Source organism: Solea solea, chromosome 2 (genome assembly GCF_958295425.1).
Source record: "Solea solea chromosome 2, fSolSol10.1, whole genome shotgun sequence".
In the NCBI taxonomy this organism is placed as follows: Eukaryota; Metazoa; Chordata; class Actinopteri; order Pleuronectiformes; family Soleidae; genus Solea; species Solea solea.
The window spans coordinates 10,546,621-10,571,120 of record NC_081135.1 but is presented as its reverse complement, the minus strand read 5'-3'; the positions used below and the strand labels follow the sequence as shown (position 1 = coordinate 10,571,120).

At 41.5% G+C, this 24,500-nt stretch overlaps 2 protein-coding genes across 28 annotated transcripts in view; both read right to left on the bottom strand.

Moving 5' to 3' along the window:
- The window catches only part of LOC131443808 (protein unc-80 homolog), a 52,782-nt gene extending 41,189 nt beyond the window's left edge, over window positions 1-11,593 (bottom strand). For 13 of the 21 annotated variants that reach the window (XM_058613817.1, XM_058613867.1, XM_058613840.1 and 10 more), the window contains exons 1-11: window positions 11,175-11,593; window positions 10,107-10,155; window positions 9,586-9,742; window positions 8,004-8,344; window positions 7,313-7,436; window positions 6,573-6,637; window positions 6,111-6,253; window positions 1,549-1,822; window positions 1,329-1,463; window positions 1,024-1,240; window positions 659-799 (exon numbers count right to left, since the gene is read on the bottom strand). In XM_058613817.1, coding sequence (XP_058469800.1) covers window positions 659-799; window positions 1,024-1,240; window positions 1,329-1,463; window positions 1,549-1,822; window positions 6,111-6,253; window positions 6,573-6,637; window positions 7,313-7,436; window positions 8,004-8,344; window positions 9,586-9,742; window positions 10,107-10,155; window positions 11,175-11,266 — 1,738 coding nt within the window. In that variant the 5' untranslated portion in view covers window positions 11,267-11,593. The remainder of the gene's footprint in view (window positions 1-658; window positions 800-1,023; window positions 1,241-1,328; window positions 1,464-1,548; window positions 1,823-6,110; window positions 6,254-6,572; window positions 6,638-7,312; window positions 7,437-8,003; window positions 8,345-9,585; window positions 9,743-10,106; window positions 10,156-11,174) is intronic. The other 8 variants (XM_058613918.1, XM_058613935.1, XM_058613942.1 and 5 more) reach the window with 1 other exon arrangement.
- Window positions 11,594-13,163: 1,570 nt separating this feature from the next.
- Window positions 13,164-24,500, bottom strand: part of LOC131441588 (microtubule-associated protein 2-like) — a 58,776-nt gene continuing 47,439 nt past the window's right edge. For 4 of the 7 annotated variants that reach the window (XM_058612359.1, XM_058612358.1, XM_058612357.1 and 1 more), the window contains 9 exons: window positions 23,894-23,911; window positions 22,478-22,663; window positions 22,274-22,388; window positions 21,810-21,860; window positions 20,466-20,773; window positions 16,936-17,028; window positions 16,490-16,571; window positions 16,018-16,130; window positions 13,164-15,173 (listed from right to left, as the gene is read on the bottom strand). In XM_058612359.1, coding sequence (XP_058468342.1) covers window positions 14,964-15,173; window positions 16,018-16,130; window positions 16,490-16,571; window positions 16,936-17,028; window positions 20,466-20,773; window positions 21,810-21,860; window positions 22,274-22,388; window positions 22,478-22,663; window positions 23,894-23,911 — 1,176 coding nt within the window. In that variant the 3' untranslated portion in view covers window positions 13,164-14,963. The remainder of the gene's footprint in view (window positions 15,174-16,017; window positions 16,131-16,489; window positions 16,572-16,935; window positions 17,029-20,465; window positions 20,774-21,809; window positions 21,861-22,273; window positions 22,389-22,477; window positions 22,664-23,893; window positions 23,912-24,500) is intronic. The other 3 variants (XM_058612361.1, XM_058612362.1, XM_058612363.1) reach the window with 3 other exon arrangements.

Genomic DNA, 24,500 nt, shown 5'->3' with positions numbered 1-24,500 from the left:
TCGATTAGCTGACTGTTGTGGGCGGAGGCTGTCTAGCTCCACCATGACCATGCCGTACCGTTTGCTCTGGTACCCCAAGGGAAGTTTTTGGATGATTATTGTTTTTAGTGGCTCTGTGTTTCCGCTCCTGCACTTGCCAATAGGACCAGCAGAGGCCGCCAGAGGCTTGTCGTGTGAATGGGGTGAAGTCTGCCATCTCTGATTGCCTTGTTTTGGTACCATTCCTAATTGAAAACGCATAGCACGCGGTACCAAACCAAACCAAACTGTTCCACATGGAAACATGGAGTATAGATTGACGGTACAAACAATATTGATGGAAAATGCAATATTAAAACAAAATCATGTAGAAAACTAGTCCTACTTTTGTGTCCTATGTTCGCTGTTACTGTTTAGTCTTCTGTGGATCTGCAGAGAACATTTTCTACTTGATTAGAGCTGTATGCTGACCTTATTATGATTTATGAGGAATATTATCCTCATTCTCTTATTTAATGGATGTTGTGAAACGGACGGATCCGCATTTATCCATTCATCATATAAAAAACATGAACGGAAGATTCAGCACTTCCGATTCCATTTGCCGACTCCTGACTCACGGGCTCGTTACGGTCAGTGCGGTGAGACTGAGTCTTGCCTCTTTGTGGCGTCTTCTCACCCTCTTTGACAGTGTTGTCGCTGTGGCTGTTGGAGTGGTCGGGCATGTCTCTGAGGAGGGAGTGGTGGGAGTGCGAGTGCTTGGCACTCAGGCTGTCCGCGTCTGCCGCCGTGTCCGTGCTCCCCCTCCGCGTGAATCGGCCTGCAAGATCAATCATTTCAGGGTAAATCACACATGCATGCAAGGCCAGACACACTGCACAGAAGACCTTTAATCTCCTGGTTAATTAGAGGGGAAAAAAACAAACAAACAAAGGTTCAAGAGCTTCAAAATATCACTGAGCTGGATTATAAATCCACATGGCCACATGGCAGAGGAAGTGACATGTTAATCTGTTCTGATGAGGAAGAGCACTCTGATCGTACCCATGATCGTCGCCTGCCAGCCACCGCGGTCCAGAGCTCGCCGGTCGTCTCCCAGGCCGGAAAAGCTCCCAAAGGAGAAGGTGCTGCGTGTGGGCGAGACGTCCAGGTGGTCCTCGTGCAGCAGGAAGGGAACGCCCATGCGCCGCTGCCGCTTCTTCCCTGCGTGGTGGTAGGGGATGGAGCCTTTCCTCTCCCGGTCGTCGCGTCGGTTCTTGAACTGGAAAGGAAAACGGAGGCAGAGAAGTAACCAAAATGGAATGTTCTATTGTATCTGTGCTTGTACAATGTGCATGTCTGTGTCTGACCTTCTTGAAGATGTTCATGCCCAGGTCAGAGGAGAGGTCGGGGACAGCCTGTCGACGGAGGTTGGTCAGGGACACCTTTGTGAACGTCTCCGTGCTCAGGGATTTCTCCTCCTCGTTGCATTTCAGACTCATATCCTGCAAAAGAGAAGCGAGATACGATCCAATCGGTGCAGTGAGACATCTATCACACTGCTTTTATTAACTACTGTCCTCTCATTACCTGGGTCTTGTGAGTGTTGACCAGCGACGGCGTGGCAGCCACCATGGAGCTACTGCGCGGCCGTGGCAGCGGCATGACCAGGGGCTCCGGGGTGCGCTCGGGTCTCTCCTCCAGGATCTGCCTCAGGCGCTGCAGGTAATACATCAAGGCCCAGTGCACGCCCTCCTCCGTCCAGTGTGGCTGCAGAAGGCAGCGCAGCACTGCCACGTCAAAGTAGGTAGCGTAGCGCCCTCGCTGGGCCATGGATGTGGGCAGACCGGCGGGGGCCGAGGTCCTGGAATAAGAGGAAAGACACAGGGTTGATTTGACGGCTTGCAGTTTCACGCTGCATGTGTGAGGGAGCAAAAGCACTCTCTTTCTGTAATTAAAAAAACTAGTATTTGTGGGCTCAAACCAAGCAACAACAAAGCCGCTTATAGGGAGGAGCTTCAGAACCTGACAGTGTGGTGTGATGTCTTGACTAGACTTTCTAGCACCTTTTATACAAAGCATTGCAACTCCAAGTGCTTCACAGGATAAAAAAAGAAAAGATGAAGTAGAATAGCGATGATATTCAACTGCATCTTTCGTCATATCTAATTGTTTTAGCCAAGACAACCGTGAAGTATGAAAATCTACACTTTATTCCCATTCATTCCAATAAATTCTCGCACATTCCTGTTAAGTCCCATGCAACGTTTCCATTTCTGAAAGTTCCCAGAATTTTGCAACCCCTATTTATGGTTAATAAAGTGAAAAGTGAGGAGCAAAAAAAACATGGCGGCAGAGAGATGCTAAAGTCAGTGTGTGGTGGGGAAACGACGGCAGGAGACAAGACAAATTGATTTAACGGGCAGATAATAAATGCAATTAACAGGAACAAACAGGAAGCTACTGTGACATTAGAGAAAAGGAACAAATGAATGCTTTTAAATGTGCCTTTAAAATCCAGGTACACACAACAATCACACCCTGACATCACCTCTGTGGTTATACGAGCATTTATGCACGGAAGGAAAAAGGTGGATTGTCAACAAGGGCACGTCCTCCTTTCAGCGTCATGGGTAGAGCAGCAAGAGGAGAGGGATTCTGAGTCTACGTGAGTCCACTATAAATAAGACGGCATGAAGGTCGGCATTTGGGAGAGCTGCAGGACGCGCGGCGCGTTGCACACCGTGGAGGAACATATCAATACCGGGAGACGGAGCAGGGCATTTAATCTCAGTTACTGTAATAAATGCAGCCACGAGCGACGGTCGATATTGACATGAATCAACTTTGAGAGCAAACAGCCGAGGGAGGCTGCATCATGTTTCACTGTCTAGCCAACACACACACACACACACACACACACACTGCCCACTGCTGCTGTGTCAGGTTGCCAAAGAGACCAAAGTGACGACAGCTGCCCCCAGGCCCTCCGAGAGGCGGCGGCCCAGCCTTCAGCGTCCGGCTCCATGCGGTATAGGAGGGATGAAGCAGTCAGCGGTTGCCATGGAAACTGCCTCAGCATCAGCAGTGCTCTGTGCCACAGGATGAGTAAGCTGCATTAATCACAGGGGCTAATGGTGGAAATATCTGGGGCGGAGGTGCGCCTACAGCAGCGTGAGGAGCAGACACAAATATTTCAAAGCCTTTTAATTAGATCATTTGATATAATTCTGCTCCACCCCTTCCTGGAAATCCACCAGAGTGAACATCGGTGCATCGTTTGAAAGCCCGGAAAGTGGCTGCAAAGTGACGCCACGGTGGCTCTCGGTGAACTTTACGAGTATTAGTTGTTTTCGGCGTCAGTTGAACAAGTATCCAAAAAACTTAGCGTCACAGAAAAGCCAATGCCGCACAGTCAGTGCTCGCAAATCCGTGTTCGTTGCGCGTTCCTGTGCTCTGGAGGCGGAGCTTCGGAGGGAAGTTTGAAGAAAGGGGCTTGGGCTTTTGAATTCAACTGTTTTTCCCAGGATCTCCAACCCTACCTTTAATTTACCCATATGTTTAGAAAAGTCAATTATCGCTTTAAATTAAAAAGATAATGTAGGTTTTTTGTAGTCCTTTGACATGTACATACTTTGCGCCATCATCAACTTACTACTACATCCTTAATACAGTCTATGGTTATAATCTGCAGCCTCACCATTTGGCGTCACCGATTCTTGCTCAGTGCACCTTTAAAAACATGAAACGAATGCACTAAAAATACCGTCAATGTCAAACTAAATTCTTGCTATTTGAACAACATCAACATCCCTTTCTCTCTCTCTGTCCTTATACCAACATTCTGCACACACCAGCTTAAAATTCCCACAACAAGCCTGTAAAGAAAGCAATTAATCTGTCTAAGTTGTGTGTGTGTGTGTGTGTGTGTGTAGCAAAACAGTGGGGATAAATCTCTCTGTTCCTCCGTTACCACGTGACTCAGTATCCTTTGGTGTTTAAGTGGATGAGGATATTGGTAGCTGGAAGGGGGGTGAGGCTCATTTTGATTTGCTGTCTGTCAGAAGGACGATGCGGCCGCAGAGCACTGGATGTGACTCGCTTGTCAGGAGAGGATGAGATGAGCAACTGGGGCGGCTCATCGACCTCTCTATCCCCCCCCCCCCCCCGTCTCACACATGATGCTCATTCGCCAGCTCGGATGATTCAGGACGACGACACAAGCTGCTGCGATGAACTCAAAACCACTAAACAGGCACATACGATGCGCTTGAACGCTAAAGATTAGACGTGTTTATGTTGGAGGACGCTCTGCAGAGCGTGTCTGGAGTGTACTAGTCAGAGTGTCACCAATATGGCTCGCGCTCGCGGCACAGATGTTTCTGCGACTGCTGAAGCCATTTAAAGGTCTGGTATGTAATATTTAGGGGGGGTTAATTGGCCGGAAATGTAATAAAATACACTTAAGGATGTTGTTTTATGGAGGACACCATGCAGCTTGTGTTTTAAAGTGGAAGCTCACACAACAAATGAAGGGGAATCAACCCGACGCACACACCACTGAATAAGAAAGAGTAAAGGCAGAGAAAGACACGACACAGGAATAAAAAAACTCTGATTCATGGCCATGAAATGCTAATTATTTTCCAAGAAACAGGCATAATGTCCATCCATCTTCTACTGCTTCATCCTCCAGTCCATCACAGGGACACATATAGAGACAACCATTCACTCTCACGCTCCGTGTCCAATCTACCTCATCCCCATGTTGCATGTTCCTGGACTGTGGGAGGAAACCGCAGAACAGGGAGAAATAGTAAAGCGAGTGAAGCGGGCTGAAGCTTCAGGATGGACGGATATAGTGTGACTGAGTTTTACTTGAGGTTGGAAATGAGTTCCTGTTAATACGTTAATATTCCAATGATTTTTGAACATTGAAATGAACCAAATCAGTGATGATTTGCTGCCAGCCCCAGCTGCTCGAGCCGGTCCAAACCCATAAATGCCAGACTTGTTGTGTGCAGACTGAAACCAAATCAAGCCAGGCCGTGTCACGCCGGGCCAGGGCCACTGCCAGCATTAGACATGTAGCACATTACTTCAGCATAATTACCCTGCTTATGTGGTGCAAACGTCAGATGGGCTTGCTCATGCTCGAGCGACACAAGGCTCTGCATGTGTGTGTGTGTGTGTGTGTGTGTCACTTGACTTGAAGAGCTGCTTGGAGCAACAAATCACACCAGGGAAGGAGGAGCTATTCATATCATATATGCCGGTTTTTCTTCAGGAGCCAGTGTGTGCAGCGTGTGTGACACCCAGCGCTGCAGGGCCGGACGTTTAGCCACCCACAAGATGATGTCAATATATAAAGTTCCACTCTTAAAGATGTCGTTGCAGCAGTTACAGTTTTTTACAACGGTTGTAAATTGTGTGTGAAGATTAGCGATGGGAATCGGTATCGGTCCAAAAAATCCTTGCAACAAATAAAAATCAGCAAAAGCATTTTAGCTGAGTCATGTTATGTCTTTGAAATGACTCAAATGTGTCGTTAATAGCTCTATACGTTCGTAAATGGTCTTAAATGACTTTATCGGACTAATATTGGTATCGGTAGATACTCGAGGTTTTGATATCGGTATTGGTATCGCAGAAAAAAGTGTCCTTTAATGTGGATGTCATTGATTTATCTGGAATCTTTCACACACTATACATGTATTATTAACTCTGTAATTACACGTATCTGTGTGGCTGTCATCATACATTCTGTATACAAGAGTGTTCATTCGGTTTATTTTTGGACACGTTTAAAGCCAAAATTGTATTCTGCCAAATAAATTTGTGGTTCTGTTACTTCCTTATGCATAAATAAAAAGGAAACGGTTCATTTTCATGCATAAGTCATGCTCTCACACCACTTCTGGGGAGCAGAAAGAGCAAATAAAGGTCACTGAATTAGCAAATGTATACTGTATTCGTTCTTTATCATCATTCATTTCCTCTTTCCTCTTTCCATGTGTATGAAACCACTTCAAATATAAGACAATAAAGGGCTTTTCCTTGTTTTATTTTCTTAAATCTAAATGGAGATGTGTGCACGTGTGTTAAAAAAAAATGTTTTTGTGAATTCAAAAAAAAAAAACAACAGCGCTCACTTTTTCTTGGAGGGCCCCTTGACCGGCGGGGGTTGCTGGGAAGGGCCGCCTTTCTCGACCGAGTTACCACGACGACATCGCTGCTCTCCAGCTGCAGGGGAGGAGGAGTCTGATTGGGTGGCTTCGCACACCACCTGGAAGCCCTGTGGGGGTGGGGGGGGGAGGAGAGATGGACAGATAGCGTATGGATGAGTGGATAAACAGGCAGGCGGCCGCTGATCGTTGCAGGCTGGGATGGCGCTCCTTTCATGACCCTCTCTATCCACGCTAATGCTCCCGCTTGGCTGGTGCTAATGAATATTATTTCCCAGAGGGGAAACGCTAAAAGGACGGTGGGGGGGGGGGGGGGGGGAAGAGGAGGAGGGGGGAGGGGAAGGAGCCTGTGACTCTGGTCTGGACACATTCAATTAACGCTCACATCGCAAAATCTGACAAAGATCTGACCTAAAAACAATCACTCACCGTGGGGCCCGGGTTGCCAGATCCACAGGGGCTGCACTGGTTGTTGACTGGGGAGTTCCTCTTTGCTGTTCAAACAGGCAGAACAGATTACACGTCGGAATTAGGGGGGAATAAAAATGCATGAGAACTATCACACATATCAAGCCTTGACAGCTAACACTGTCACAGGGTTATTGTGGAAAATTAATCTGTAGAATCCACAGTTTTAATCAGCAAAATTAAAAATTAAAAACCAGTAAAATAGTATCGGATGGTCTGTTATTTCTCTGTAAGTAACCTTTTAGGGTCACATTGAGAATAAAGTCTTAATTTACGAGAAAAAAGACGTACATTTACAAGATTAAAGTCGTAAATTTAGGAGAATAAAGGTGTAATAAAGTCGTATTCTTGTAAATGTATGACTTTTCTAAATTTACGACTTTTTTCTCGTACATTTACGAGATTATTCTCGTGAATTAATACTTTATTCACAAATACTCTATAAATAAATAATTATAATAATATAATATAATAATACTTTTAAATCATATGAAATGGCAAAACTTTTCTTTTCAGTTTTTCCCCCTCTTTTATGATCGCGTGAAAATTGATATTTCTAATGTCTTTTTACAGGTTTTTCAATGTTATTTAAACCCGACAGCAAATGAGTTATGTTAATGTTAGACGCCGCTATGTTATGTGATAAAGTAAACATTAAAAAACGTGCAAAAACATTATATATATTAAGCACATTTGCTCACCTGTCACAATGTTTCTCGCAGGTTTGATGAGCGACGTGAAGGCCGGGATGTCCGGTTGCCGGTGCTCCCACATCGGCTGCCAAATGACCAGACCACTGGCCAATCGGAAGGTCAGGTCCGACTCCTGGGAGATACATAATATTTGCTGTTTATAAAAAGTTATTTTGTACATTTAAATTTCAAGTATGAGGGGGTTTTTTTAGGCGGGAAAAATCAAATATTCCACACTCTTCCATCTCCTCCATGAGATGCCATCTGCAGTCCCACCATGAGATGTCACTAATTCTCACACCTTGGTCTTAAATATCACAGCTGACGAGACACAGCCGCTCATGTGGGAATCCCAGGAGTATCTACTGTAACGTGACTCCTGTGTTTGTTTGTACACACAGATCAATAGTAACAAGGTGACCCCGAGTGCTTGTGTAGCGGAAGGTTTGTGTGAAAGCCAGTCGGGATATTAATGTATCTTTAAATGAAGCAGGTGTTGCTACAGTAAATAAGAATAAGAATAAGAACCCTTAGAAGAAAAGTTCTCCAGTTGCCGCCATGTTGCTACAGCAGCCGAAATCAGTTTACATCCTTTTTGGTACATAAAGGCCACCGTAGTTCCCTAAAGCACTTGGGAAAGGATAATTAGAAGTCACCAATTCTTACACACTGGACCTTTACAAAGAAATATGACTCGTACCTTGATTCGGTGAATGAGCGGAGCAAACAGGAACACAAACAGCTCCACTGTCTCCATGCTCTTGTGGAAGAGCTTGGTGCGCGCCTGCTCGTCCTCCTCCAGCAGCGAGCTGCTGTGTTGGGGCCCCATGCTGCCCAGGGCCGAGCCGGAGCCGGACCCGGGGGCCCCGGGCGACGAGCCCTGGTTCCCCACGGGCTGGAGGAAGGCGCTGCTGCTGCTGCCCCTGGACCAGCCGTGGCCCAGGCTCGGCTCGTGGTTGCACTCCTGCGCCGCGTCCAGCAGCATCCAGTGCAGCGTGTGGAGGAGCTTGGTCTCGGCCACGCCCAGTTTGTCCTGGTGTCCTGTCAGAGGTCAAAGGTCATACGTTGGGGTTTAATGGAGAGGTGGGCAGCTTTCTACCGCTCAAGAACCTGGTCGTTCAACAGTCGTTAACAAGAAAACACGGCGATGCTGCTGCTGTATACACACAAGCGCTCCCTCACTCAGGTCTGATAGTATTGCTTGACAGAGTTCAACAACAATGACCAAACGTTACAGCTTTTAATAGCTTCTCTAAAAGCTTGTGTCTGGGTCATCAATATAAAAATCATGAAATAGTTCAATAATATTTAAAAATGATTGCGATATTATGAATAATATCGCAATAATGTTTATTGTAAGGTCACATTTTGATGACATTGTAAAAAGAAAACAATGTCTGAGTTGCAAACGTCCCTTTAAACGTTCACTGACGTTATTTTAATTTTAAAAAAGTGTCCGTTACAGGGATAAAAACAATATAAATGAGTCAATCTATCAATAACAGAGGGATTTTATAATGGTTTATCGGCCTATTGAGCGGATTTGCATTTTTTAATGATTTTTTTGAAAAGGATCAAAAGTGAAATGACTATTAAAAAAAAAAAAATCAGATTTGTAAAGAATCCAATAATCCGGTGTAAACGCAATATTATGAATAAAAATCCCACTAATCTGTGAAATACATGCTGTCCCACTGCACACGGTACTTCATTGTAAATATTGTATATGTTTTGTTTCTATTTCTTTTTGTATTGCCGCCTATTCTCTTCCAGTTCTATATATGTATTTTTATATTTGTTATATTATTATTTGGATGCCTGAGCTGTTTGTTTTGGTAGTTAGTTGTTGGTTCATTGTTTGATTTTTGCAGATTATTGATTTTTGCAGATTAATTTGTTTTCTTTTCGCATCATGTAAGTTATTTATATTGGATGACAAGTAGGGGACTATGTTTATTTTAGTTTATCCTATTTTATTTTGTTTTACATAATTTAGATTTGTCTCCTGACAAACTGCCACAGTGCATATTTGTCAGTTTAGTTTAGTGACCTTTTTCCTCTTAGTAAAGTCTAAATTAAACAAATGTAATAATCCACGTTTGTGCCTTAGATACTGAGTGACACCCAAAAATGTCTGTTAATGACTTTGATGCCGATATAATCCAGAAAGATGATTTTGTTCCCCTGCACCGAGGGCTCCTGTCTCCTCTGTATCTGTCCCGTGAGTGAAAGAACATCCGTGTGTGTGTGTGTGTGTGTGTGTGTGTGTGTGTCCTCCTCACCCAGCTTGTTCCTGTTGGACAGCAGGATGGAGGTGCAGTGGAGGACGTGAGGCAGTGCCGCCTGGACCAGCTCCCAGCGGGAGATGCTCTGGATGGCTTCTGACAGCGCCGGCGACAGGCCGTGGAGCTTGTTCTCCACCAGCACACGCTCAAAGGACTGGGGAGGCAGCCAGGGGAGGGGGGGGGGGGAAAGAAAGAAGAGAGACGTCAGCCAGGGACTAGAAAGCTTTTTTTTTTTTCTTTGACTAACTAAATGTCCCACATGGCCTGAAGCAAATCAGAGCTTGTGGGAGAGACACTGGCAGCGTCTGTTTAGATCCAAAGGGATTTGGAAGAGTGTCATTATGGAGGATATGACGCTCCACATGTCTGCCTCCTGGGGAACGGCAGGAAGCACAAAAACTAATTTGCTAAATGTGTTAAAAAAAAGAAAGAAAAGGTGTTAAATCAAGAGGCCCACTTGATCTGCAGGTGAATTAAGGTTAAAAATCCGGATTAAGCGGCTGAACGAAATGACTCACCACGCAGGAGGCTTCATACTGCTTTCCCAGCTTTGGACGCAGGAACGCACTGAAAAACATGAGCGAAAGCAACATTATTATATGAACGTGTGAATCCTTTCACACCTTTGCAGAAACGTGACATGTTTGATTACATTTCATCTCATTTTGATGTTTACTAAGGTTATTTTCTCTCCACAGTAATCCACATCCTTCTTGTTCATTTTTACATTTTTCCACCCTTGTTTTAAAATGTTTTAAGTAATATGACACATCTTATAATGTTATACTCTGCCCTACATAATACTTTACATAATATAGTGGACTATGACTGATGGAGACCAATTTAAATGACTTTATCTTGTTAAATTTGTACCGACGACTTGACATTTGAAATATTTACAGTATCGGCAAAATAACAATAATTTTGTCTCAACAGATCAATCACAACTTCTTTTCTTTAGTGATTATTTCTATGATCAGTCCAATCTTGCTGTTTTATCTGATGTATAATTCAAATGTTATGTTTCAGTGGAAGATCTAACATACACATCTATCCTTGCCAGGACATTTTTACCTTGTGGGGAACATTTCTGTCTGGTCCCCACGACTTTAAAGACCTGGTTTTAGGTTTAAGGTAAGACTTAGGGTTAGATTAAGGGTTAGGGATTAGACACTTAGTTGTGATGGTTAAATGAAAGACAAGGGGTGAGGGAATGGGTCCTCACGAAGAGATCCAAACAAGTTTGTGTGTGTGGCCCATATTCTATATGCAGATTAGATTTTTTTTTTTTTGATTTTTTTTTTTTACAGGTGTGACATCATCCAATCTGCATCCGTCTCCACGCACAGAACAGCAGCCCACCCCCACCACCCCCCTAAAATCCCAGCCTCCATTGAAAACACTCACTTCCCATTCATGGCTTGAATGATGATAAAAGGTGGGGGGGGGACTGATGTGACTCCTTTCACATCAGTTATCACACATAACCTCACGTGTCAGTGCGCCGTTTCACGCCACAGCAGCTGTCACACGGCTTTAATTTGGCAAAATGACAAAACACCTGTTATCAATTTCCACGCACTAACCTGGTCTGCCTCCACAGGAAGGTCTGGATGGGGAACGGTATACCCTTCCCGCACTCCGGCTCGTTCTCGTCCAGGCTTTTCCTCTTCACCATGTTTGTGGACCGGCGCTGCCGTGCCGAGCCGGACCGAACCTGCGCGGAACCCTGTGTCCGTGTGTCTCTGTCGCGCAGGTGACCGGCGAGCGAGGCTCACGCTCACGACATGATTGGACTCGTCCTGCGTAAAATGGCTGCAAGTGTCTGACGGAGAGAGAGAGAGAGAGAGAGAGGGAGAGAGAGAAGGTGTGCGCGCGCGCTCTGATTTTTTCCTTTTCAGCACCTCCCTCACCGGACAGCGACAGTTAATCAGCGCGCGCGCTCATTGATTTCGGCTTAAAGACGCAGTGAGCGCAGCTGCAGCCAGATGTTGACATGAATGCTGCTGCTGCTGTTGCTTCTGCTGCTGCTGCTGCTGTTGCTGCTGTTGCTTCTGCTGCTTCTTCTTCTGCTGCTGCTGTTGCTGCTGCTGCTGCTGCTGCACACAAACCCAACATTAACCTGTTCAGTGAGAGCTGAATGACAGGATGATGCGTGCACTGACTGACACCCACCCACCCTCCTCCTCCTCTTCCTCCTCCTCCCACTTGATTATCAACAGGTTGTTTCATAATCCATCGTGGACAACCAGCACCAAACACCACTTCTCTGTGTGAATGAATGAATTACTCAGTGGAGATGAAGAATATAATTTAAACTAATGATCATACCCAGCTAACAATTTTTGGTTCCCAGAACGTTATGGGAACGTTTCCTGAAGGTTACCCCCCTATGTTCTCCTGTGGTTGCCACGTTACGTTTTCGGTTGCACATCTGGCTCCGAGAACATGACTTTGCTGCAACCTTCATACGACCTTTAGAGGACGTCCCCTAAAGGTTCACTAGAAGGTTCAGTTTTCATTGCTTAAACATGATGCAGAAGATATGTTTTATTATTATTTTACAGTACAGTGACATGTTTCAAGAAAAAAGCTGATATTCTATTTGTTTTATAGTGCAATTGGATATTACCTTTATTTTCTTTCTTTCTTTTCGTTGGTCTCTTCTGGAAGATTCCATCCTGCTTTGAGCTGTGATTTGGTAAAAATGAATAATAACTAAAATGACAGAGATATTACTTTACTTTACATTAAACAGACCAAATGAGTGCTTTTGTGTTGTATTATTGTGATTATGTTGACCCCAAAGAAGAGCAGCTATTACTACATATTACAGGAGTGGGGATCTTAAAAATCAATGTATAATATAACATATTTATTCTAGATTTTCTATTATTTTGTTCCTTTTTTAATTTAGTTATAATAAATTCTTGGGTTTGTCGTATATTTATATAGAAATTGACATAAAAAATGACCTGAAAAGATGATACACACATGACTGTATTCAACAAAGAGCAAGATTCCTCGCAACTTTTTACATTGTTTTTTTACCTTTAGGGATAACAGCTAGAGTTATTACTACACAACAGAGTATAGAAATATTTATGCATTTAACCTAATTATTAGTTAACCCCTAGAACACAGAAATTTTTCTTTTTTCCATTACTATGTAAAAACGTACAGTACATACACAGGCTATAAGAATGTGCAATATAGAGTGTCTTACATCCTTTTTTTTTAAGCACAACGTAGCCAATCTGCAATATTTCATCAACTATATAAACACACCTTAGAAATCTAAAATACGCCACAGTTCAAAGGTCACTTTCAATTGTTTTTATGAACAAAAAGAAAAGAAAAAACGCGGCCTACTTTGCGACTTCCGCGCAACTATTGCTACTTTCCATCACTACTAAAAATTAGATATAAAATGAATCCTAACTTTGACTCAACAACACATAAGACGGAAAATAACACATTTTTTAAAGCCTGAATATGTGACCTATGAACACTCACACACCCAGGATGTCCATATAAGGGTTCAACAGAAAGTGTTGTGCAATAAAAGAGTGAAGCACTTTTTATTTTCTTTATTTTCTCTTGTTGTCATCCTGTAGGAGCATTTGTCATCAAACATTGGAAAGTGTGCACACGTCTACATGGTCTTTTAAATACAATTTACACAGGCAGAGGACGGGGGATAGTGGGTGTGGGGGGATAAGAGTAACGGGAAAAACACTGCAGGGGAAGAGGAAGTAGAGGACTTTCACAATAATGAGCAGAGAATATGCTGCTACTTTTTTTTCTTTTTTTAAAATCACTCTATTTTTTTTTTCTTGAATGAACGGCTGCAGGTTGAGGATCTTCCGTCGTTTCTGGTTTCATTTCCTGTAAAGTCACACACACACACACACACACAAAAGAGAGAGAAAAAAACAGCCAGGAAGCTGCCCTTTCAAAACAAAAGTTTTCATATAAAGCTTCTCACGTGAAACTGGCCATTTACACTCGCACTGAAAAGTTAAAGTGTTCCTCCAAGTAGCTCTAATTTACTCATTATTCCATTTGCCATGCCAGCATAACAGCAGCGTTGCAGCATTATATAAAACCACAAAGCTAAAAACAAACAAAATAAAACAGCAGCCACTTTTTTTTTTCTTTTTTTGCAGAGAGGAGAAAGATCTTAACAGAAAGCTAGCCTTTATTTATTTTTTTTTTTGTTAGCACTCAACTCGACAAAGCTGCAATGGTTATCCACTATGTTTAAGTGCTAATAAGCCAGAGCGGCCACAGGGAACATATAGAAAACAGCAAGGACTTCCACTACAGTGACGCACAGTTTATATAAAAAAGAAAACATAACAAGAGAGAAGAAGACAGTTTTTTGTTAGCATATAATATCAGGAAAAAAAAAAAGCAATTTTAAAATGTTACATCTCAAACATGCTGCTCGACCATTATTTTGAAATGTTTCAGGAAGTTAAGCCTCTCTCTCCCTCTCTCCCACACACACACAATTACACATAATATTTCAGCTTTGGATTAAGTTTTTTAATCCTCATATGTTTTGAATAATTCAGTAATTTGCACACGATTTAGACTTTTATTTTGAAATAATATTTCAGATTGTATTTTTCCAGATTCAAATCCTATTTATTTTGAATAAGTGTTTTAGTTTGTCATTTTCAAACATTTTAAAATACTGATTACATACATATATATATATATATATATATATATATATACATATATATGTATATATATATATATATATGTGTGTATACAAGGTCTTATTTTTCAATTTTTCAAATGATGACCTTTCTTTTGACACGCAGTGGTATTGCCCCCTGGTGTCAACTCAACGAACTGTTCCTGTCTGCTTGGACTCCTGCAAACCAGAAAGACGTCCACTGTTTACACGACCTATCGTCTAAGCATCAAGTCGCTACACTGTATCTTGTACCGTATAAATTGTGGATGGACGTCATGCTCGAGCTCAAACTGTCCTCACACACGTGGAAAATGTGGTGAAGCTCGAAATCAAAACTGTACAATCAGGAAAAACCAATCGACCGCTCTCTTGGACAAAGACTTTAGCATTCAGTCCATCTAAAACTAAACAGAAAAGTCCACATTTGACTAAAAAAAATGAATGAAAAACTAACAATAATAATAATAACAACAACAACAACATGACCGGGATGTGTTTCCTTTGAAGGGAGTGAATGTTAAGATTTAAAATCTCAGTGGGTGAAGCAAGAACGACACCGGGTGCTGATCACTGAATGAGACTGAGGGTAGAAGTAATGATGGTGTTGTTTTTTTTTTTGTTGTTTTTTGTTGTTTTCAGGTGTTTGAAGTAAGAGGCAGTCGGCTCATAAGCCTTGCTTGGCCAGAGCAGCGGTGACGTCCTGGGCCAGCGTGGAGAGCTGTGGCGACTCCAGGATGTTAATGCTACCAGCGGAGGAGCGCTGAGGGGAGAGTCCGCCCGTCTCTATGCCGGGGGAGTGAGTGACGATGATTTCGGCGCCGTGGTCCACTCGGGCTTTGGCCGATTCCCGGAAACTCAGCTTGTGGCTCTCAATCTGGCGGGTACGGAAACAGAGCCAAGGTCTTTTTTTGTTTTGTATTGTTTTCTCCTTGTTAACAAACCCGCATTTTGAGAAAAGTTGGGACAATTTTTAAGGATAAAGCGGTAGAAGACGGATGGATGGAAGGTCAAATAAAGACTTTTAGGGTGCGTTCACACCAGCTCTTCTTAATCGAACCCAGAGTTCGTTTGCTAGGAAAGTCCGGACCGAACTCTGATGCGCATCAAAGAAGCAAACTCCGGTCCGCCAAAAAACAACAACGTAGGTCTGGGATCGCTTCAAGTGAACCAAATGCAGGAAGTGGACAACAATGCAGGGCATTGTGGGTAAACACAACCAAAATATACGCGCGTGTAGAACTATAGCTGGGAGAAATGGCTGAGTCCACAAATAAAAAACCCAATAGGATTTGATGCAGCTCCATGTTTTGCCCTGATGTGGAGGAAACAGAAGTTGCCCTGTCTTGATGCAGCGCCGCCTCAGGCTAGGAGGGGAATACGTTATTCAAAAGGTTCGGTTCGTTTCACTAAAGCGCGAAAGTGTGAAAGCAAAGTCGGACCTGCTGAATGTTGCAACCCCCAATTGAACCGAGTCTAGCAGTCGACTAGGTGTGAATGCGACTGTGTAGCGACACGTATCTTCACCAATAGATGTTACTCTATTGGTGAAGATACGTGTTGCAGCAAAATATCTCTCCAGGATAATCTATAGTAGCCTTCACATAGAATTAAAACTCAAACTGTGTTGAGTAATTACAGCTTCTTTGGAAAATGTCCCAACTTTTATGAAAATGTGGTTTTTTTTTTACTTGCAGGATGTTTGTGTGTTGTTTTTTTACCATAATATTTCCTCCGCCGGGATTGTGGCTAGCATTATCCAGGGAGCCGACCTTGGCGTGAGCCTTATCTTTAAAGTCCAGTTTGACGTTCTCAATACGCACTTGTCCTCCGCCTGAGGAAAGGACGAAGCAAGGACAGAAAAGGCATTAAAAAGCCATCGGGCATAATTTTTCTTCATTTTAAATTGTTAATACACTAAAGTTATTCTGGAAAAATGGGGAAAAGCACTTAGTCACAGGACACTTTCTGGCCCTTTTATAGTTAAAATAAGCCAAAAAAAAAAAATCCAGACAGACATTTTGAGGCTTCAGTGTTAAAGGCTTAGAATAATATGCATAAAGGAGAATAAGAATGTGCCTCTTTGTGTCTGTAAACTCTTATATTAAACTAACAGACAAGATTTTACCTTCAAATACCCTGTCTGACGTCAGTGTAAGAATACTTGCTCCTCAAACTTTAACTGTACTGTACCTGGCCGGTGGCGGATGTTGGACATGGAGCCGCATTTGGCGGTGATGTGGCTCAAGTCGATCTTCTTAGTCTGGATTTGGATCTGGATTAACGTTGGAAGCAGTGACGACACAGATATTAAACAGGGATGATTAATGCTTTTAAGATAAAATAAGATAATCCTTTATTAGTCACACAGTAGGTACACTTACGGTGTCACAGCAGCAAAGATAATAGGGTAATAAATAAAAACACATCCATTTCCACATCTATGAAAGTATAATATAGAAAAAAATCGACTAATAAGACTATAAAAATAGACTATACAGTGTATATACATTAGGTAACCAGGATATATAAAGAATTGGCTTAATATTGACAGTGTCTTTTCTGTCTGTAGTGCGTGTTGGAATAAAGTTATTGTGCATTTATTTATTTAGATTTAAACATGTTGTGATTTTACTTACGTTTCCTCCTCCGGCTGTGTGCTGGAGTTTGTCCAGCGAGCCACATTTGGCCTGAACGTGGCTGAAGTCCAGTTTGACACTTGGAATCATGACCTGGGAATGACAGAGTGACTTTTGTTTAGAACAGAAATGGTTCGTTCTTAAACCTTTTATACCAAGTACCACCTGAGAAAAAAGTGAGCCCTCCAAGTGCCACAGTGGTGTAAATAGACCGAGCAAAGTCAGCTATAGAGTTCTCATGTGCTTTTTTTGTTTGTGTTTCTTCTTCTTATTCCTCATCCGTCTCAAATTTTGCTGTGAAACTTCCCGCGTATCCTATATCAAAAGTTGGGGTTTGATCGGGAAGGGTATGCTTTGACTTTTCTAAGCGTTTCGAGTAACCATGGTGACAAAAATCGCAAAAAAACTGCAAAGAATTTCCACATACACATGAATGAGAAATGTGAAAAAAATGGCGTCCACTCAGCCCACTTTGGAGCCTCACAGTGTCGCTATACTTTAACGTAGAGACGCGGTTTTAACTTTTAACGACTCACAAGACTTGAGACGTCTCTCACGTCAATCAACTTTCTGATACCTCTTACGCTTTTTAAACAATTGCAGTTTAAGTTTTATACTTTTTTTTGGGGACGTTTTCAAGATTTCATAATGAGTCTGTATTAATTCTGGTCAACCAAAAGTGAAGGAACTCTAAAATGGACACGTTAGGGGCCTCTTTCCTTTTCTCCGTGTGTCCTAATTCAATCAATCTGTCAGATCCTCATGGTCTCATTTGAACATAACGTTTTAACCCCCTCATATATTATGTAAAATAGTGAATCATTCACTATATGTACAAGTTTTAAGACAATGTGTATTCAAAAATTCTGGAAACAATAATAATGTAGAGAAGTAATGAAATTGGCAGTTTGAAAAAGACGTAACATGGACGTGACACATCAAAGTCGCAGAGGAGCGCTAGCGTCAGCTGAAAGAGAGAAACAGAAGAAGAAGTAAAAGAGGAAACATGAAGAAAAGAGAGAGGTGTACATACATTGCCTCCTTGGGGCGAGTGCTTGACATTTCCCATGGAGCCGCACTTTGACTGAACATGACTGAAGTCCAGCTTCTCACTTAAAATCTGAACCTAAAAACAAAATCCAATAAAGAAAAAACACTATATGTGCCTCGTTCGATCAAGTCAAGTGTTGTGGTGAGAGATCGCAGTGGTGTCACATGCTTTGTTTATGTTTAACATGTGTTTACATTTAGCAGATTTTCCCTGTGCTTTTTAGGGCCAAACATATTTAAACTTTCCATATTAAAGTTGTTATTTTACGAGAATAAAGCCGTAATATTGCGAGAATAAAGTCGTAATATTACAAGAATAAAGTCATAATTTTACGAGATTAAAGTCGAAATATTACGAGAATAAAGTCGTTATAATATGAGATTATTTTTGTATCATTATCTAATGTATTATTATTAAATAGCAACAGAATGCAGATGTAAACAGTCGACGGTCGACCACTAGCAGCCATTTCCTTGATTTCCTCCAAGTCTGTGTTTGCGATTCTGTCTTCCAAACAGACTCTGTTTCTTTCAAAATCCTGGTGCTGATGTGACAAAAATAAAGTATTTCTTTATTTGTGGAGCTCCAATTTAAATGTAACCATGACGCCAGATGCTCCGCGTTTCTCATCTTGACACAGGCTGCAGCCGAGAGATTTTGCTTGAATAACAATGACTTTATTCTCGTAAGATTTAAAAAGAAATTCTTCAGTTTGGCGCTAATACTCGGGGTAGTTCTGGGTTTCCCAACTACAAAAAACAAAAACAAATAGAGAGACAGACCTTGTTCCTCGTTCATAAAAACACGTCTGGACAAATAGTTTTTGGACTTTTGAACATGACACCATTATTTAATTAATTCCCCAGTCAGTTGAAGCTAAATGAATACCCATCATCAATTTTGCAAGTTTTGGTCAATTAAATCTGAGTTTGTTGTCTCTTATTGGAGTATTATTTCATTACTATATCATATATCTTAATTGTCTATTATTTGCAAACTTGGAAAGTCAAAAAAAAACATTATATAACCATAATAATATGTTACCAAATGTGATTGTAAAAAAAATAAAACAAATGTTTAGAGTAAACCGGGGAATAACTACACTGCTCGAAAATAACCTGCCTTCTCCAGGTGCACGCTGTTACACTATTTTCTCCCCAAGGAGGAAAAAGGGGAGTCGCCATGGAGACGGTAAATCACCTCTTCAACTGTGTCTCTCAGAGGTTAATGAAAAGTCTCTCCTCTGTAACACTGCAGTGACATGAGTACCAAAGATAATTATTTTATATTTTACCCAGAGTAAGGAAGCACAATTATTAAAAGTGTTCAAAGGCAGGTGTGTCCAGGTTTTAAGAGTGCAGCATGGCAGTATTAACAAAAAGTGTTTATTCACCAGTTGTTGCTTCTGGAAGGTGATGTTTGGGACTAAAACCCTTCATAAGACAAAGAGTGAAATATACATGACTTACAATAACATGAAATAAGAAGTAAACTAATTACACAAGTATTAAAAAAAATAATTGTAATTTAACATGATTTGAATTATTAAATCATTTAAATTTAACACAAATAAGAACATAGAGAGAGAAATTGGACATGGGGATTTTGGGAGCAACAACTGACAATTGAGCACTTTTTGCTTTTGCTTTTTTTTGACAGCAAATGAATCATCAATATCTGAAGTGATAGGTTTGAAGGAAAACCATCTTAAATCTACGTCATTACAGAATCCTATTCACCAAGTGTCTGCTTAGTTTTGAAATCCCCGAAAACAATAACCAAGGTTATTAATAACCTCAGCGCTAACGACAGAAAGTCCCTGCACCCTGCAGTGCAGGATTCTGCACGTTAACTGATGCTCAGAGTGTGAGAGAGGAAGAACAACGTGTGACATCATGTACTGTGCACTTCTTCAGAGGGGGAGGAAAACACAGAGACATAAGGACAGTCAGGGGACAGAGGACAGAGGTTCCTGATGGAGATGACAGAGGACAGGAAGCAGGAAGCAGACAGACAGTGACGAGAAGGAGAGTTTAAGAAATTTGAGCAGAGAGAGGTGAAAAATAAAGGAATGGAAATTAAGAAGAAATTGCACAAAAAAAAAGTTAAAATTAAGATTAAATATAATATGGAATTATGGAAAAAAACTATTTAATATATACAATTGTGTAAGATTTGAGCATTTTACAACTAAGGGAGAAAGGTATGTAAAAAAAATAGAGATGAAGAAAGAGTTGGAAATCAAATGGAATAATGTTCATTTTGCAAATAAACATTCAGTGATCTTAGTTAAATATGTCAAAAAGTAAATATGGGACACTGACAAGTGAGGGCTGCTGCCTCCTAGTGGGCAATGCATGTACTACAGGCAAGCAATGGGAGGTAAAAAAAAATTCAAGTCAACACAGTTTCCTAGATTGTCTTCTTGAAAATAGAACATTATTTTCTACCTATTTATAGAAAACTATAGTCCCGTTACCTGTCCACCTTTGGGCTGATGTTTGAGATTGGAGGTTGACCCGATCTTAGACTTGACATTCTTCAGGTCGGGCAGAGGCTGATTGAGAACCTTCAGCTGCCGCTGGACGGAGGACGGCGACTTGGGCGGGGTGCGGATCACGGCGATCTTCTTCTCCTGGAGGACACTGAAGGATTTGGGCGTGTGGCTGCCCGGGGTGCGTGAGCCCGGGGAGCGGCAGGAGTAACTGGGGGGCGTGCCCGGCGTGACAGCCGAGCTGGGGGTGGTGGTGCCACTGCGGGCTGATCGAGAACGTGCCAGGTCTGAACCTGAGGGCGAAGGATGAGTTGGATTAGGATGAGAAGAGGAAGACGGAAGAAGGCGGAGGATGAGAAACTGCTTCCTGAAGAAAAAAATTACAGATGGAGAGAAATACAGACAGACAGACACACTGATGGAGGGGGGTCATGTGGTTCTGATGATGGACGATCATGGAGCCCTAAACGCTGCCACATTTACAATCACCACAAAACAAACAAGAATGTTTGGAGAGGAGTGTGAAAGCACACAGTTCATTTAATGCTGGAGGCTTGTTGCTGGGAGACAGACAGGATGTGAGACGATAATGTCCCCAAACCTGTTGCTATGGATCCCACCTGTTCACTCTGATAAGGGACCTGCAGGTTTAAAGGTCCAGTGTGTGACATTTAGGAGGGTTTATTAGCAGAAATGTAATCACGCTAAGTGTGTGGTCACTATAGTTTAGTTTCATAATGTTAGAATAAGTCTTTTATATGTAGGTTAGGTGTGGGCCTTGCTTTATGGAGGCAGTGTTTTCACGTAATGAAGCAGAAGCTTTAATGAAAGCCCAGTTCAGTATTAACTTCCATGTGGTACGTATGACTACGGTGGCCTGGAAGTGCAAACTATTATTACACAAATCCTAAAACTAATTAACAAAAGCCTTACACTATACACAACAGTCGATCAGCCAATCTTATATAGCACCACTTCCTTTCAACCTGACTTTCAAAATAAGAGCCACTGACTTTGTCTTTTTATATGTTATAAATATGTTCATTTGTTATAATTTTTGTTAATTTTGGGATTTGTAAAAAGTGTTCTTAATGAGTCTGACAGTACACACGTGTGTGTGAATGAATGAATCAAGACTTTTTAAAAACCTGCAGGAACCTTTTATAGAAGTCTGTGACCAACGATGAATGAAGAAAATGCTGCCGTGATGGATGACGTTCGCTTATACAGAGTATAAGTCCCGCGTTTTGGTGTTGATGATGAACAAACTAACTACGATGGGTCATGTGTTGTGGATAAGGGTCTAACAGGAGCTACTGGGTGGTCTACCTGCCATACTAGAGGCTCTTCCGGTTCTGTTGTCCGCTCTGGACTGGATAGCTTCAAGAGAAGAGAGGAGGCGAAAGAAGAAGAAGGAGCAGGATGTGAAGGGGAAACAGAGTGTGGGCAGAGAAGAGCAGAGCAGAGCGGGTGTAGGAGGCGGTGTGAGTTTAAATGTCATATAAAAATTAGTTAGTCAGTGATGAAAGTTGTTATTGTAAATACACAGACAGTCTGCTTTGCAAAGGTTAACAATAAAAGCTCAGCTTCAGGACAGTTTTTGACAAAAGAGATGCAAATACAACAATAGAAAACAACACAGGGCAGAATGAAAAGGAAAGTCTAAAGTCAAAAGGTAAATACCCTAAAAAGGTAAATCTCATGATGGCCTAAGACTTTCTCTGTGTGTTCACTGCTGTGCAAACATATCAGCCCGATAAATAAATAAATAAGTGCATGCAGTGCATTCTTACAGGTTGGCCTGGAGGGGGTGCTGTCATCTTGCTCAGCGGCAGGAATGTGGCGTGTTAGAGACTTGGCCGGCCTGGGGAGGGACGACCTCTTCTCCGGGCTGCGGTACGCTCTCTCCTAAATTAACACACACACACACACACAAAATCATTAAGCTGGCATGGACATACCATTACCCACAAGCCCCTGCTCTCCTTCCACTTTACCTTCCCTGCCCATTTGTTTGGCAGAGGTGACCTGCGGGTGCATGCAGAGGAGGGGCGGGCCTCACTGAGCTCCGCCTCCACCAGTGGGCTCTGTTTAAGGCTACAGGCGGAGCCAGGCCGGGGGGGATGCTGACCGGACCCCCGATGCCGCACTGCCATCTTTAACAGTTCGGCCCTTGTGGGGCTCTGGACGGGCGGAGGCCGTGGTGAGAGGTGGGGGAAACATGCAGGAGGGATGCAGGGGTGATAAAAAGATGGAGAAATGAAGGGGTGAGATGGAAGTGGTGATGAAATCTGAATCTTCAGCTGTTCTGTTTAAGAGATAAATCTAAGTAGCACAGATCTGATGATGTATTAATTTAATGTTGCTGGGTAATGACGATCAGTCATCGAGATGACACACATAATCTATTTATTGACCTTTGTCAGGAGGAAACATTCTCTCTCTGGAATAATTTGCTCTCAGTTCATTCATTATCAATATTTTTGGTTTAAACCAGTATTAATTGGCATCTTCTTGGCAAGAAATGAACACAGTCGCTTTCTCTTGGAGCCAAACGTGAGACAATCCGTGAAATAAAATGTTCTCCTTACAACTGGATTTTCAACTAGCAATAGTTCCATGTTTATAATGAATAATATTTAATAATGTTGATGACTGATAATGGAGTTATCATCACACTTGACTGTGTGGACAAGAAAAAAAGAGTGAATGAGCGTACGAAAGCATCATTCACAGCTACAGGTGTAAGACTAAATCTGTTCAAAAACATATTTTCTCTTAGTGAGATGAATGCATTTTATACACTGTTCCGAAAACATTTAATGTTAATGAACTAAACTTTACCAAAAATGTAGTATTTTGGTTCGTTTTTTTAAGACAACAGTAAGTTTTCCTTTACCTTACTTACTATTGTCTAAAAAACAAACCAAAATACTAAGTTCAATCGGTAGACATAATGAACTTTTACAACATATGAACTATAAATGATCTCATTATAATCTTTCCCCAACACAATTTTATCAATTATCGTATTCTAACCTTCTCCATGCATGAGTTTTACTAAGCCGAACAATCAGTTATCACATAAAGTGAAAAGTTTTACGTTGAAACAATTTTAAGTGTCATAATGAGATTAGTTTCATTGAGATTATGATTATATAATAATATTATAATGAGATTAGAGATCATTTGAAATATTCCACTTTGTAAAGTGATAATTGATTTTGACATGACTTGAAAATATGACATGATATGACATGAAAATGTTTACAGTGCTTTATGATAGTGAATCGGTTTCATTTTTCTGGCGTGGCAGCAATACCCTTCCCACATAATGCACAATAAAGTTTTTTTATTATTATTGGTACAGTAAGACGAACACACCACTGGGCCCGTCTACTGACAGTACTCACAGGTTTTTTTTGCTGAGACTGGCATGGACAGAATTAGTGGCAGGCATGCAGGACAATAAAAACACATTTGCACACAGAGAAATAAAAAAAAAGACAAATGAAAACATGCAGAAAATAATATGAATGAATATGACTAATAAGAAAAAAATTTGGAAACCACAAGAACTACAAGACCCACTGGTTCTGCAACTAACTAAAAGATGACATTTTCTTCTAATTTTAAAAACATAAAAAAGACAGAGGTTTTGTAAATTGAGAGATAATCTATTGAGATTAAAATCCTATCTTGAAGTAAAGGTACAGTGTGTAAATGATAACGTGTAGTAAAAACGGTGGTTCAAAATGGCCACCACGGTCTGTTTTAATGAATAACAATTAAACAATCAGGTGATTGTACACTTGTGAAAAATTAAGTATTATAATTTTATTTAAAACTTCTGCCAAATAATAAACAAAATCTGCATTTTACACACTGGACCTTAAATATGTATTCACATACAAAAGGTAAATGACAAAGTATAGTTGTGAATATATCCCATTGTAGCTTTTACTTCATCCTTAATGTCTGTATTTAAATGTTAATAAATGTAATAGACAATGGTAATCA